The sequence below is a fragment of the Octodon degus genome, unplaced genomic scaffold (genome assembly GCF_000260255.1).
Source record: "Octodon degus isolate 3935 unplaced genomic scaffold, OctDeg1.0 scaffold00017, whole genome shotgun sequence".
Classification (NCBI taxonomy): Eukaryota; Metazoa; Chordata; class Mammalia; order Rodentia; family Octodontidae; genus Octodon; species Octodon degus.
Window position 1 is genome coordinate 17,806,721 of NW_004524593.1, and position 15,116 is coordinate 17,821,836.

A 15,116-nucleotide genomic window follows, 5' to 3' on the forward strand; every position below is an offset into this window, starting at 1 on the left:
GGACCTGGGCTAGGACTGGGTCTCTGTTATGAGCTACTTTGCATTTATAAAATCAATATCTTGCAGGTATTCATAAATGTTTATAAAGATAGCTAGTGGACAGCTGAGTAGAATTTGCAGGAATTATCAGTGTTTGAAAGAAATGACAGAAACAGAATCTGTCTTAGTCCACAGAGTTTAGATCAACACACAGTTATTACTGGCTTTCTCATGGAAAGAAATATTTCACTGAGCCAAACCAGTGCAGCTGGGGAAACACAATTCTTCAGAAAGAGGCAAATCTAAAGCAGTCTAACTAACCACAAAGAAATGCTCCAAGTTTTCAAGCGGTCTCGGTTGAAATATTCAGGACGCATACACACCATACATTGTCCCCCTGCCATTCTCGAGACCTCGGTACATCTTCTAGATGCGCTAAGCAGAGGTGTGTTATCAAAGGACCTCATTGCACTTGCATTGGCCAGTGACCCATAAGATTATGAGGGTCCAGTACCGCAGCTTCATCCATCACTTCTCATTTTCGACCTTGGCTTTCCCCTTCCCGGTGCCATGGCTCATCACTTGCACGACTGTGGCACTATTATTTGTCCAAGGGGGCTGGGAATCATGGAGAGAGCAGCAAGCACAATGCGCCTTTTATTCATGAAATGATTCCCTTGGACATCGACCCAAAGCCACCCCAATCCTCCGCAGGGCTCAGGGTTCAGAGTGAGCACAGGATTTGGGTTTCTTTGGATCCCTACAGAGTCAAAGTGCAGCCCAAGTGTCACTGCTTTTGTAAATACTTGTGAAACTTGATGCCTGCTGAATGTAACACATAACATGGAAAGTTAAAAAGAACAGCTCATGTGCCTTAACAAAGATACTTTCAGAAAACTAAACTGTTTGCCCTTCTTTACCACGTTGGCAAGGGCTTATAGCCACACTCCTGATTTGCAGATTTTGGAACCCAGATGTCTACTGTTGTGTACAACCCAGTAGCCATACTATTTGAATTGGAGAAAGAAAATCAAAAACAGAAGCAGAACTGTGGGATTGGTAGAAAGTATCTGTTCCACTGGGATGAATGTGGAACAAGGTAAAAGAAGCAGCCATGCGGGGCGTAGTTATGCATGCCTGTAATTCCAGGACTCAGGAGGCTGAGGCAGGAGGATCACTGTGAGTTCAAGACCAGCCTGGGCTACAACGTGAGCTCAAGGCAAGCCTGAACTGCATAGTGAGATGCTGTCTGAAAGACAAGAAAAAGAAGTAGCTAAGCACTTCAGGGCTGGAAGCCAGCTGCTTCTGGGGACATACTCCCCAAGCACTAAAATTGTAGGGGAGTCACCTCCCCTCGCTTGATGCATTAAAGGCATTAATGAATTAAGGAATTAACTTACTTCAATGAATGAATGAAGGAAGGAATTAAATGTATTCACTTTTTCTCCTAAAGCTTCCTGCAAATTACATATCATAAGTTGTCTACGGAGTCAACCCATAAATGAAAGCTCGCCTGGGCCCATGTAGGTTTCCAGTGCCTGATCTCAAAAGGCCCAGCTTCCCCATTACTTCCCTGAATTTCAGGCAGCAATTTCAGTCACGAATTTGGTGGCAGAGCGGAAAGCTTTGGACTTACCTGATTCTCCTGTTCTCTCAGAGGTCCGGGCGGAAGACACGCTACCAACCATGTTCTCAGCGGAGACCTTCATGGCGTGTTCTGTGTACGGCTCCAGGCCAGCGAGGGGCGCAGCGGTCGGGGGAGGTCTTGGTGTGTTTTTAGCTGCTGGTTCTGCCGAAGGCTGAGGACTGAGCCAGCCATTGCTCCGGAACACTCTGCGTTCCTCAGGAGAGCCCGATCTTTTCAGGTATAATTCGTATTTTGTAATAATTCCTACCAAAGTTAAACAATGGACCATGGGGACTCAGACAAAGTAGCTACTTGGGGGTCACGTGGGAAGAGACAGTTATAGGAATGCTGGATTCTCATGATTGTAACTCCATCACATGTCAATTGCATTAGTAATCCAGATGTTGCAATTTAGTAATTAGATGACAGGTACTTTTAAGACAACAGCTGTTGGATTAGATGACTGTAAAACTATTAAACATATATTTATGGAAAAACAAATCAAAAGACAATATTAAGTACAAAATACCTATTCTTCACCATTGGTAAGTCAACCCTTTTCAGGATCTATGGTCATAATTTCTACTATGGATGGTTAGTTCATTTGCATATTTTCATGTTAAATTTGCATATTTTTAAATGTGAGGATTTTAAGTTAATTACCTGTTTAATAGAATCCCTCTTGTATGCACATTATAGTTAGCTTTTATGCAGTTTTACCAAGAAACTTAAAATATTTGAGAAAAGATTTTGCCGTAGTAGGTACATGATATAAATTACTAAAAATCCATGCACATGTGGCTGGCCTGTATAACCAAGGGTGCAATTGTAGGAACACAAAAATTAACTTAATGGAGTCAGCTAGCCTATATACATATTTTTTGTATTATTTTAAATCCTTTTTCTGCTTAAAAGATAAAATGTACTACTTACGGGTGCCCTAACTTGTGACACAGTCACATATAATGCATTTTGTGAGCGAGCTTCCAATTATCAACATCATTTGTGTTATGGCAGGTGTCATTAAGAGCAAATATAACACGAGCCTTTTAAGGGGCAATTTAATTGAATGGAATTTGTTATTCTATTAGAAGAAATATACTTGTTCAGCTAACGAGGAGAAACTGTACCCTATATCTTTAAGAGGTTTTTTTTTTTTTTTTTCTCAATTATAACAACAGAATTACATAAATGAAAACAGAGTCCATAAACTTATCACACCACTCCCGATTCTGGGGTGTTGTTTAGGAAAGGGCAGGCAAGCTTACCCTTTTTTTTTTTTTTTTGTCTTATTTAGTACAGGGCTACTACAGGGTCTCACTATACAGATTGGACTCATAGTGATTCTCCTGTTTTCAGCCTCCCAAGTGCTGGGATTACAGGCACGCGCCCCCATACCTCGTCTCAATAGCCGTCTCAGCGCACCCTGGGGGTGGGGCAGGCACGGCAGGCTGGGGATGGAACCCCGGTCCCTGCACCTGCCTAGGCCTGCAGCCTAATCCTCTGAGCTATCTGGCTGGCCCTGAGCTTACCATTCGGTTCTGCTGGTGGAGCCCTTTCTGCATGAAGCTCGGTGGAACTGACTTTCTGGATCGTGGGTGGCCTCAGCCCCCGCGGCTGTGCCTGCGCTGTGGTCACTGCGATGGGCGAGCTCTGGACACAGCCCCCGCTGGTGCATGCCTGCACCGAAAACTGGTACTTGGTGAACGGAATCAAATTCCAGATGGTGACTGAGGTTTCGTGGCCTTCATAGGAAATGCATGACGTAAGGTTGTCCAAAGGAACACAGGACAAAATGTATCTCTCTATCGGGCCAGCGTGGTTTGACAGTGCGCTCCAGGTAAGTGTCACTGAGTCAGAGCCCACAGGAACAGCGTAACTCAGGTTCAGGTTTCCCTGGGGAAGCCCTGGCTCTGTCGTGTAAATGACAGCTGCACTCCGTATTGAGCCGTGCGCATTGGTGGTCTCAAGGTGGTAGGCATATGCTGTGTGTGGTGACAGGGCCGTGTCTAGGAAGTACTGGGCATCTGAAAAGACAAGGAAAAGGGGGGAACCACATTCCATAAGTTGGCAAAGAACAATTTCAGATGCCCTCCTATTAGGGTATTTAACTACCTAAAATACTCCCATCACTCTTCTGAATAACAATACCTGTCACACTTTCAAGAGTGAAAGAAAGCAAATACTGATTACTTTTACTATTCACTGCAGTGGAAGCAAAGTGTCCTTTGCAGTAGAACACTTAGAAGTTTGGTTGGGTGCTTGTTTTCCTCTTAACGTGGCCGTTGGATAGAAGACTAAGAAGTACTTGTCATCCCCAAAGCAGAAGAGGCTGTTCCCAGGTGGAGCGTGTGCAAAAGGGCCGTCTCCCATCCGCAAGCTATAGCCTTGACTGCCGCCTCCTGGGCCTGCCCTGCTTCCCCGTGCGTGTGCCCCAGGGCCGCCTGGCACTGCTGTGGGAAACAGAACCCGACAGCTCTGTGCCTTTTCCCGTGTGACTTGTACCACGAGAATTACCTTCCTCTGCTCCTGTAGCTGCTAATTCAGCCCACATTGCCTCCCTCCTGAGCAACCTCCATGGCCGTTTTCTCCTGCACAGCGGACAACACTGCCTGCTCTGCACCCCAGCCCTGCCTCGAGTTCGCTGGCTCTCTGAGTTGACTCTGGTTAAGCACTCAAGATACGGCCCTTGCCACCTTCCCTGGATAAAGGAAACCTTTCCTCCCAGCTTCAGATTTAGAGGCTGGGGTAGCTCCTGGATTGGAGGAAGCCCTAAATAAAATTTTGCTGTACAAATGAATCACTTTTCCATATATATCTGAACTATTTTCTAGGGAAGAAGAAGGAGAATATCGTGAATAGAGAGTCTTGAGACCTCTATAGAAACAGTTGCTCGTTTTCTCATCTCTTTTCTTTCTCCTTCTTCCCTGTATCTTTTGTTTCTTTCTCTCAGAGCTGCCAGGCCAGGGTCATCTCACTTGAGGCCTTGAGCATCGATACTAAGAGTAATAAATGGAAGTCATATGAAAGGCAAAGATGAGTAATAAAGGTCTAAATGAAAGCCCAGAGTTTGCCAAGATACATTATTGTCTAAAACTCTAAATTTCAACTATGTTAATTCTTTAGGTGCTAACAATCATGTGTGCCTTCTGTAGAAATGACTATCTTCTAGTTTCCCTGTGGAAAGACTGCCTTCGAGTGGCATCGCCCACTCACGCTGTCCCGTATGAGGCACAACTTGCATGACCACATAACACTAGCAAGACAGGAGGAAATAAGGAGCTCCATTTCTCCCAGATTATTGCTTTCTTCCCCACAGCTGGGAGACATGAAACTGATAGGGCCACGGCAGATCAGGGCCGCAGCAGAGGATCATGTTCAATTCCAAAGTGCCAATTTAACCTGCACATTTTTCTACATCTAAAAGCCTAGAGGACATACAATCAAATTTTATTTACAGAAGCCACTAAACATACCTTATTACTAATCATTGAGATAGTTAAATTTTTTCTACCAGGAGTGAGTCGTTATGAATAACAGATAACACAAAAGTTTTAGAGATGTTGCACTACAGTATCACAATCCCAGGATAGAAATTACTGTGCTGGCGGTTCCACGCTATGCTAGGGCCAGGCGAGAGAAGTTTCTCTTCTAACAAAGAATTCTATAATGGTCTCAACCAAATGATCAAACTTGCTTGGAAGGCAACACTAATAATTTTCTTTGAAAAGTTCAGTGATTCTCCACCTATAATTCTGGATGCCTTTATTTAACCCAAAGTTTGTGTTCACTGGGCTGAACCCAGGCACTGCTTCCTTTTCATATTACATACGCTCGCCATGCCCTGGAAGTGCAGTAAAAAACACCAAGTATTTTTAGTCTTGCACCAAGTTCTGTCAGTGTTAACCAAGTCTTCTTATTGCTCTAATGCCATCATGCAGATAATTTTCACATCATTAATTATAGAGATGGTTACAAAATGCCGGAAGTGGCATTTCATTTTTTAAATGAAAAATAAAGTCTTAGGAAATAATACCTAGCTTAATAGGCTTACGTAAATTTCTGATTAGTGAATGCATGCACAATCATTATGTAAGAAATTGTTATTTGATTTTATATTAGTGCAATCATGAAAAGAACTAGAGTGTCATATTTACATGTAATGTTCTATAAAATAAATCATAATATGTTACTAAAAAACACATAGATTGAATGGTACCACTGAGGGCTTTAAATTTACTTTTCTAGTGAATTAACCTGTAAGGAAAACAGGGTGACCCTAACTTGCAACTTCAGAAATCATTCAACCAGTGGTGCTGTCATCTTCAAAATCATTTTCAATATTTTTATAGCTCTTCTCTTCCTCTATCACAAAAGTTTAAGTTTCAGAACACCTGGATCATGCTGATATTTGGAAGAAAATAAACATTTTAGTAGCAGGTTTTTAGGATGCTTTGCCAATGTGGCAGATGTAGACAGATGTTCATTTCCCTTTGCAATCTGCATCGTGAAGTTCAGAGTTTCCATTAACGGCAAAGAACAGTGAAAACACCAAAGAGATATTTAGAGTTAGGGGAAAGATGTGGGTGATACGAAATTAGTTACAAGGTGGAGCCTACTGCAGAACATAAACATACAACTGCGTATTTTTTCAGTCACTAATATTTTTAAATTAGGCATTCTCCTATTTTAAGAAATGGTATGCAATGTCAGTGTTTTGATACGGCTTTGTAGATATCACTAACCAACTACGCGTGTAAAGCTAGAATTTGGAAAGTTGAATTTTAAAGAAGATGGAGTATTAAACTGAACTAGAATTACTCTTTCAAGGTTTCCTAAACTGTCTTGTAGCTAAATAGGACTAGGAGAAAAATCAGAGAAAACAGAGGGAAAATAATTTAAAAATTATTTTTATTCTGCCCCTAAGTTCTATCTGATATATCTGAGTATTTTTAAATATAATAATTTCTCAATAGTTTGGATTCTACAAATTTAAAATCTTATGAAATTTACTGTAAAAAGATAGCCTATCTGCCTGTGCAGATCATTCCTATTTTAAACTGAGTTCATGTTGTTGTCCTCTTCTTTTATGGGAAAAACAATATATGCATAAAATTACATTATTTGTTTGAATGTTAGTGTTAGGAGTTTAGATTTTAAGTGTTCCTTTTACTCAAAATTTTTAAAAAGTAAAATTCTTTAGAATAGAAAATTTAATACATTTTCTATAACATTTGCAACTGAGAAAACTATAGATTCATTTGTGGTAAACTTCCTAGTACTTTTAAATAAAATATAATTCACATAATTTTTAAGGAGACTTCATTACTTCAAACAATGCATTAGAAACAGTTTCCACTCTTTAGTTTCTAAACTAAGATTTCATTTGACAAGTTATTATAGCCTATAATTTATTTAACCCTGTATGAGGACTGAGTCTGTTCTGCTGCAGAGTATAATTCTAGGACTGTCAAATGTTGGAATGGTTTGCAGTATTTTGATTTAGCCCATAGCATAGGCATGGACACTTCGTGGTGTTGTGTTGAGCTGCAGCTGCCCTTGGGGTTAACCCCCTCAGCAGGTTGCTGAGTTGAGTGATCCCCAGAGGAAGGACTTCCATCCACTGAGCAATTTATTGTACGTGCCAAGTGGCGCCGACAGCCCTGAGGACCCCCAGAGGCTTTGGAGTGCTGCAGCTTCCCCACACCCTCACTGGTGCTGAAAAGGGATTCTGCTCATCTTTGAGAATTTGATAAGCATTGATGATTGCCAAAGCACAAGCATCTCATTTTTATTGTGTTCACTTAGTGAGATTTGCCATCTTCTCTCTCTGCTTTAAGCTCTCCTGTAAGCAGAGGAAACCACAACATTTATCCTCAGTGTCCAAGAACTTAACAATTGCATCAGTTCTCAGAACAGCAAATCTTTGTAGGTCCAACGCTTGAACTCACCGTATGGGTGCTGGTCTTCGGATGCGTGTATTTCAGAGCCGTTCCTGAATAAGCTGTAGGCAAGCCAGTTTGCATTCGGGGAATCAGGTGGGCTCCAGGACAGACTGATGGCAGAAGAACTTTGAACTTGTCCTCTGGGAGGAGGTTGCTGGGATGGCGCTAAATGACAATGGAGAGGGCATTTATTAGCAAACAGAATCAATAAACAGAGAAGCAAACTGAAGTAAGATATCCGGCCAGAGGGTCGCTCCACTGCAGGATCACCTTATCAAGAAGACATGTGGTTTACTAAGACATTAATAAACAAAGAGTGTGCATCAGGAGTTCCCCAAAGCAATGCTTTTTAACTATAAGCATAAAGCAAATATGAGCTCAAAGCAGCTGACATGGACATAGTTGGAGGAAAAATACAATAATGTACATTACACATTCAAATCTTGGCTATTTTTTAAGTCTTTTTTTTGAAATCATCAACATACGAATAACATTTTTAACTGAATTTAACATGTGACATAAATTTCACTGAAGGTTGCAATTTATGTAGCATATTTCTTGGATTCTTTCAAAGAAAATTTCTGATCCATTAAGTACAATACCATCCTCTGCTTCACGGAGCACAAGGTAAAGAATAATATTTGCAGACATACATAGCTATTCATGTTAAATGGATAATCTAAATATCCCCAATGAACTCTTTCAATGCACAATGCAAATATAACAACATGCGCTATAGTGCTTATAAGATGAGGTATGATGTGCAGATAAGAACGTTCTTCTACTTTAGTGATGATTTATAGTATATAAGTCTATACCATAAAATCATTGTTTTCTGCCACTGTAAATTTCCTTGTCTCCCTGAAAAGCTCCCTGATTTGCAACAGCAAGTGTCTTTCTTTTTCCCCCAGAATCTACAAAGAAAAAAATAACATCTAATATTTTTAAGGACAACCGACCACCAAGAGAGAAAATCGTCATCCATTTAGAAACACAGTCAGACTTTCTCATTGAGAAAGATGCCACGGCACAGGTTGCTGTGTTGCTTTTTAAGCCATCAGATTTTTTGTTAAGAAAACTTTACAATGGGGCTGGAGAGATGGCTCAGTGGTCTAAAGCACCTACTTAGAACAAGCTTGGCAAGGCATCAGGGACCGCGGTTCAATCCCCCAGCACCACATGCCAGCCAGCCCCGCCCCCTGGTGGGCTGAGCTGGCCACACACACACACACCACTCCCTCTCTCTCTCTCTCTCTCTCTCTCTCTCTCTCTCATAAATAAAAATAAAAAAAAAAGAAAACTTTACAAGTTGCGTGAAGGAACAAATACATCAAATATTTATCAACATTTCATGTGGAATATCTGCAGTGGATTGATGACCTGTTCAGCATCTCAAAAGAAAAAGAAATTATATTTAAATGATGTCCTTTTCAAGGGACATAATAAAGTGACACATCAAGAAGGCAGATCAAAAGAAAATGGCAGTTCTGGGTAAGCAGGCAGCAGGGCTCTTTTACCAGGTGTGTCAGAGTCCCAGAGACCACCAGAAGCCCGAGTCCTATGAATCCCGAGGAAGACTCACAGGACACACCCCATGTCATGCCTAGGACTACAGGAACCACCAGCCACGCTTCAGGACACATGAGTAATATTCAGGGAAAGACAAGCTGCCCAGAGCCCTCTCCCAACTTCATCTCCCAGAGTGCATTGTGAAAATCCAGGATGCGTTTTTTTCCAACCAGGGAAGCAACAGACTCTCAGGGTTTTACTGGGTCCCCTTGGAACTGACAACACGTGTGATGCACTAGAATTTCGCTCCCTGGGGAAAGTAGGCATTATGTACAAACCATATATTTTTATTTAGATGCACTGAGCCCCTCTCATGATCAGTTCTGGGTAGGGAGGATGCTCACTGACAACACCTGACATGCCAATCAAGAACAACAGCAAGGGCCAGCGAGATGGTGCAGTGGAGGAAGTGCTTCCCTGGCAAGTGCAAGGGCCTGAGTTCAATCCCCGGTTCCAGAAAAAATAAAAAAGAACAACGTCATAAGCAGGTCTTTCTAACGATGCAAACTCTTCTCTGTGTACATTGCCTAACCTGGGAGAGGACAGCTCAGAGATAGAAAGAACCACACAAATGGCATCATCTCACAGTACCTGTGACCAACGTGAAGGGACACAGCCGGAGTCTGATATTCTGACTTCCCTTGCACCTCTCCCTGATGGCTGGTGTGTTCCTCCTGCAGACCTCTGCCAGCTATCTAAAGGTGAAGCCTGTGGGTGCAGGCCACAGAGTAAGGGGACACAGCAGGTGACAGATGGCGAATAGGACAAGCTGTCTTGCACGCTGGGCAGACTTAGCTCAGGCATTCATTCTTCACCAGCACCCATGGGTGGCATGCTCCATTTCAAAGACAATAGAATAAAGTGACGTTTTATGACAGTATTTCAGGTACACTGAATATAAGGCATAAAATTACCTATGGGCTGTGTAGGATTCCCAAAGACAATTCACCACATATTAGGAAAGATAATATTGTTTTTTAAAGAAGGGTGTTCTTTAAATATATTGGGTGCTCTGGACATAGCCTTCCATTCTGTCTTTCTGTTCCTTGCAATGACATTGTGGTATTAACATTTCAGCTGCCCGTGTGCCTGTTTAGATCAAGGAAAAGAGTTGGGATGATCTCAAAGGGAGAAGTGAAGGAAAACAGGGGTCTGTCTGAATCGCCCCGGATGCACTTGGCTTCGGGGATTTTCTCTTATTCGATGTGCCCGTGGCTTGGCCCCGACGCTGCATTTCATGCTCTTGCCGGCTTTCTTGTTGTCCTCCGTGAAACCGCAGATTCATAAACTGCCTCACTTACAGCATTTGTAAAGAACCTCGCAACCCATTAAAATCTATATATTAAAGGAATATCGGTGATTTTACCTGAAAATTGCAGCAATCAAAACTGAACTTTATTTTCCAAGACACATGAGACATACAGGTGCCTGAAAGAGATATTTCAGCCCTGTCCCATGGGGTGCAGGACAGCACATGGAAAGCGTGCAGGAGAGGTGCTTCACGCAAGTTCTTCATGGGCTCTGCTCAGATATTTAAGTTGCTTCATTGTTATGGACATCTTTAATTGTAATCACGTTTGATTTCATGGCAGAAGTAGATAGAACCTACTTGGCATTTAAATTAGCAGAGTTTTCATAGGCCTGAAGGTTCAGATGATTTGACAGTAGGTTAAAAACAAGTATCATAAAATCCCGGACACAAGATAACTCACGTCTCTTCTCTATGTGCTCAAAGTAGAGCTGTTTTTGCTTTTTTTCAAAATAGAATTCTGAGAAAACGTTCACACATTTCTTCATCAACACTGCCAAGAATGGTCTTTGCATATGCCAGATTGTATTTTAAGGAACGATAGTATAACATTGTGACGAGATCCATCTGCTGGGGGTGCGTGAGCTGGAATCCCAACTGGGGAGCTTTGGTAGTCCTATGGTTTCAGTCACATGGAAATTGGACTCCTGAAATCTTTTCTTATTTATAGGAAGAACATGATAACGTCTACCTTTCAGGGTTATCTTGAGAACCAAGTGTGTGCATGATTTTGTATGTTCATATATGTCTATATGCATGTGTGTGCACATATATATATAAAACATAAAATCATTCTTCAATAAACATTATCTTTAATTTTGACACCCTCAAAATATGTAGCAAGACCTCCTCATTTATTATATCATAAGGCTTCTTTGGCAATTGGTACACAAAAATATTTACTAAAGGAAAAATTACATTCTATCTTACTACAATGATGGATTGATCATACAGATATCCTCCCTGGAATTCATAAGTCAGATGCCCAAGAAGCACCAAGAGGCACATGGACAGGCATCAAAGAGATGGAGAAAAGAAAGAACTGTGTGACATTATAATTTAGCCCGCCTGATATACAGAGAAAAGAGATGACGTGTCCATATGCAAATTGAAAATCAGGCAGCAAGATAACAGATAGCAATGGTGGCGGGAAACTGCCCCAAGTGTTTAGATTCTTCAGCGCTGGCTCATCTGGATAAAGAAGAGTGTGGTGAATGTATGGACTGCGTTACTAGTAACAAGACATGAGAGGAGACGATAACGAGAAAGGCTGCTGCTCTACACCTAATTCTGCTCAAAGAGTGCTAGTGGGAGGCAGAGAGGAGCCGGAATGGTAATGTGAAACTGCTCCCTCTCTTGGTTGGGCCACTGCCCTGGGAGGAGGCACACCTCGACTTCTGCCATCATTTTGCTTTGAAGCTCTTCAGGTAGGGGGCCAGCGAAGTCCACGTTCAGTGGAGGCTGAGTCTTGGGGCCACCAGGACACATTCAGGCAGCCTGACGTGCCACTTGTTCTCATCATTTTTGGCAGTGAATTAGTGGCACACAATGATTCCCCGAAAAGCTCTGAGTTCTGTGGATGGGCAGCAGGCAGATCGCTAGCTGGAGAGCAGAGCTGCGTGTGATTTCACAGATGAAGGTAAATTAAAACACTCACTAGAAAGTCAGTGAAAGACGTTAAAAGAGAAAGGATGAGGGTCTTTGGTTACTTCAGCAGTGTTGATAAGCCTAAACACAATTATGAGATTTTCTGAGAGCCCAAACAGAAACACAGCTCTGTGTCGGAGCAGCAGAAATCCAGAGCTGCTGCCTCACTCCCAGCCCCATGGCCAACTGGCCTGGTCTCCCTAGTGCAGCACCCCCCATACGTGGAGCAGGTTTGCTTTGAGGATGCACTTCCTCTCTGGGGCTGGAGCCGTAGTCTCAGCTTCAGTGGCAGACTCAACAAGGAGCAATGAGGGGAACGTGTGGTGTGGCCCCTGGCTGTCTCACAGGGTGAACCATCAGGATCAGCCCAGGTGACAAAGATGAGTGCCATGGAGGGGCTCAGGCTGCTCACTGCAGATGTGGGGCTCCCTGGGACAGCACAGATGTCTGGGAGAAGCCTACAGAGTCCACAACGGGCGAGGCTGAGGAGGACTGGGAGGTAGCGTTGGCTCTGAGTGCGTTTCCACCACATTCACGTATTGACCAGCAGGAGCTGGAAGTTTCCAGAAAAAGCCAAGCTCAAGCATTGCCCAAGCACTACCTGACTCGCTATACCCAGGGCCGGCCATAGGATCAACAGTTCAGACCTGATGCGGGCAGCATTTGTGCAAACTTCGGGGAGGTTGCACTCCACAGTCTGAGTCTTGAGAGATTATTAGAGGTAATCTTAGATGGAGATGGTGGCACATGCCTATAAATTCACCAGGAGAGAAGCTAAGGCGGGAGGATCACTGTGAGTACAAGGCCAGCCCTGGTCTACAGAGTGAGCTCAAGGCCAGTGACCTGCACAGTGAAAGCCTGTTCCCCTGAAAAATAGTAAACATAATATAATATCTTAAATACTTGCAAATAAAATTATGGGACACTCAATGAAATTGTGGATCATATTAATAAAACGGTGGTTAATAAGAGTAGACTGAATAGCCTCCGATACTGAATCTAGAGAGAAAAAGTAAATGAAAATAAAGATATTCAAAGCTGAAAAGGGGAGAGGGAACAAGAAGAGGGAGAGGAAGAGGAAGGAAAGGAAAGGGTAAGGAGAGAAAAAGGGAGAGGAGAGGAATGGAGAAGAAAAGAAAGCCAGAGAAAAATTATTGCTGTAAAATATTTTTAAAAATTCATAGATTGAAAGGAAGTAACAAAACAGTAAGTTAAACCACTGAGAAAAAAAGAACTAGAATTATCATATAAGCCAGCAATTCAACTTCCAGGATATAACCAAAATAACCCTGAAACCAAAGGCCCAAATACATATTTATTTTTCAGTGTTTTAAGAAGCAGCAGGGGCTGAGGGTTCGATCCCCAGGCCTGCTGTGCTGGCCCCACCCCCAGAACACCCTGAGACAGCAATTGAGACTGGGCGTGGTGGCGCTCTCCTGTAATCCCAGCTCTTGGGAGACTGTAAACAGGCAGATCACTATGAGCCTGATCCAGTAGTGAGACCCTGAACACCCTGGAGACCCTTCCCTAAAATACAAAAATAAATAAATAAAGAAGAAGCACTAGCCACAATAGCCAATGTGTAGTAAAAACCCAAATGTCCAGCAAAAGATTAACGGATAAAACATCATCATACATGACACAATGGAATGTATGTCAATATTTGGACATGTTTAAATTTTGTTTTCTTCTCAATTTATCTTAAGCACCTAAGTTTATTTATTATAATTACACTAATACAATTAATAGTGTGTATAAAATAATCACAAATGAATTTAGCATGCTCATATGCTATTGTAAGAACTGCATTTCAATACTGAGCAATTAATCTGAAAATAAAATTAAGAAATTAGTTCATTCATAATCAAAAAATAATAACACTAAAACTAGAGGTCCCGTTTGGCTTAGCTGCTGACTTTCTTGGTGTCTTCCTCGTGGAATTAAAGCACACCACCACAGCGATACACGCAGACCCATATGCATAGCGGCACAGTTTGTAATAACTGAATCTTGGAAACAGCCCAAGTGCCCATCAACTGAGGAGTGAATAAAGAAGATGTGTTCATTTCATGCAATGGAGTACTACTCTCCCATAAAGATGATAAACGTGAGACATTTTTGGCTAAATGGATGTACCTTGAGACCACACTCTTAAGTAAAAGAAATCTTACACATTCCAATATAGCATGGATTCTCTGGTGCGAGAAATTGAAAGTGAAAATAAGGATTAAGTTGTATAATAGATATTGTGAAACAGGAAGAAAGCATCTAAATGGGAAGAGGAATGAGGGAGGTGGGAGGGGGAAAGGAGAAAAGCAAGAAGAAAACTAAAGAGAAAATAGAAATAAATGGAAACAGAGCTGTCATAAATAAGAAGGGGAAAAGGACTTGAAGGGAAGGGAGGGGAATATGGGGAAAAAAAGAATCAAGATCTATCAATTTGTACAAGTACAAATTCCCTATGATGGTGTCATTAGGTGTATCTAAAATGCACCAACAAAATCAATTAATTAAAAAAAGACTTAGGGATGCATTTAATAAAAGAAAAGAAGGGCCAACCAAATAGCTCAGAGGATTAAAGTGCCTGCTTAGGCAGAGTACAGAGGCTGGGGTTCAATCCCTGGCGTGTCGTGCTGGCCCCACCCTCAGGATGCATTGGGTGGTGATTGAGATTGGGCATAGTGGCACACACCTGTAATCCCAGCTCTTGGGAGGCTGAACAGGCGGAAGACTATGAGTCTAATCTACATAGTGAGACCCTGTAGACTCTTACTAAAGTACAAAAAAAAAGAAAATAATAATAAGTTGAAGACTAGTAGACTGTAAATTTTGAAACTCTGAAGTAAGATTACAGTAGACCTATGTAAACTGAGAGACACACAGTTTTCATGGGAAGGAAGACTCAGTGCCACCCAAATGGCAATACTTGTACATTTACATTATTTAAATTAATTAAGCTTTAGATGCCACCCAGCCTGTACCCAAATCTCAGAAGAGTTGATGGAAATCTGAAAAGATGATAGCAAGACCTACATGTAAC

At 42.0% G+C, this 15,116-nt stretch overlaps 1 protein-coding gene across 1 annotated transcript in view; it reads right to left on the bottom strand.

The window, feature by feature from the left end:
• The window catches only part of Ush2a (usherin), a 732,353-nt gene that overhangs the window by 514,941 nt on the left and 202,296 nt on the right, over positions 1–15,116 (bottom strand). The window contains exons 16-18 of the mRNA XM_004626936.2: positions 7,558–7,716; positions 3,139–3,633; positions 1,616–1,870 (exon numbers count right to left, since the gene is read on the bottom strand). Coding sequence (XP_004626993.1) covers positions 1,616–1,870; positions 3,139–3,633; positions 7,558–7,716 — 909 coding nt within the window. The remainder of the gene's footprint in view (positions 1–1,615; positions 1,871–3,138; positions 3,634–7,557; positions 7,717–15,116) is intronic.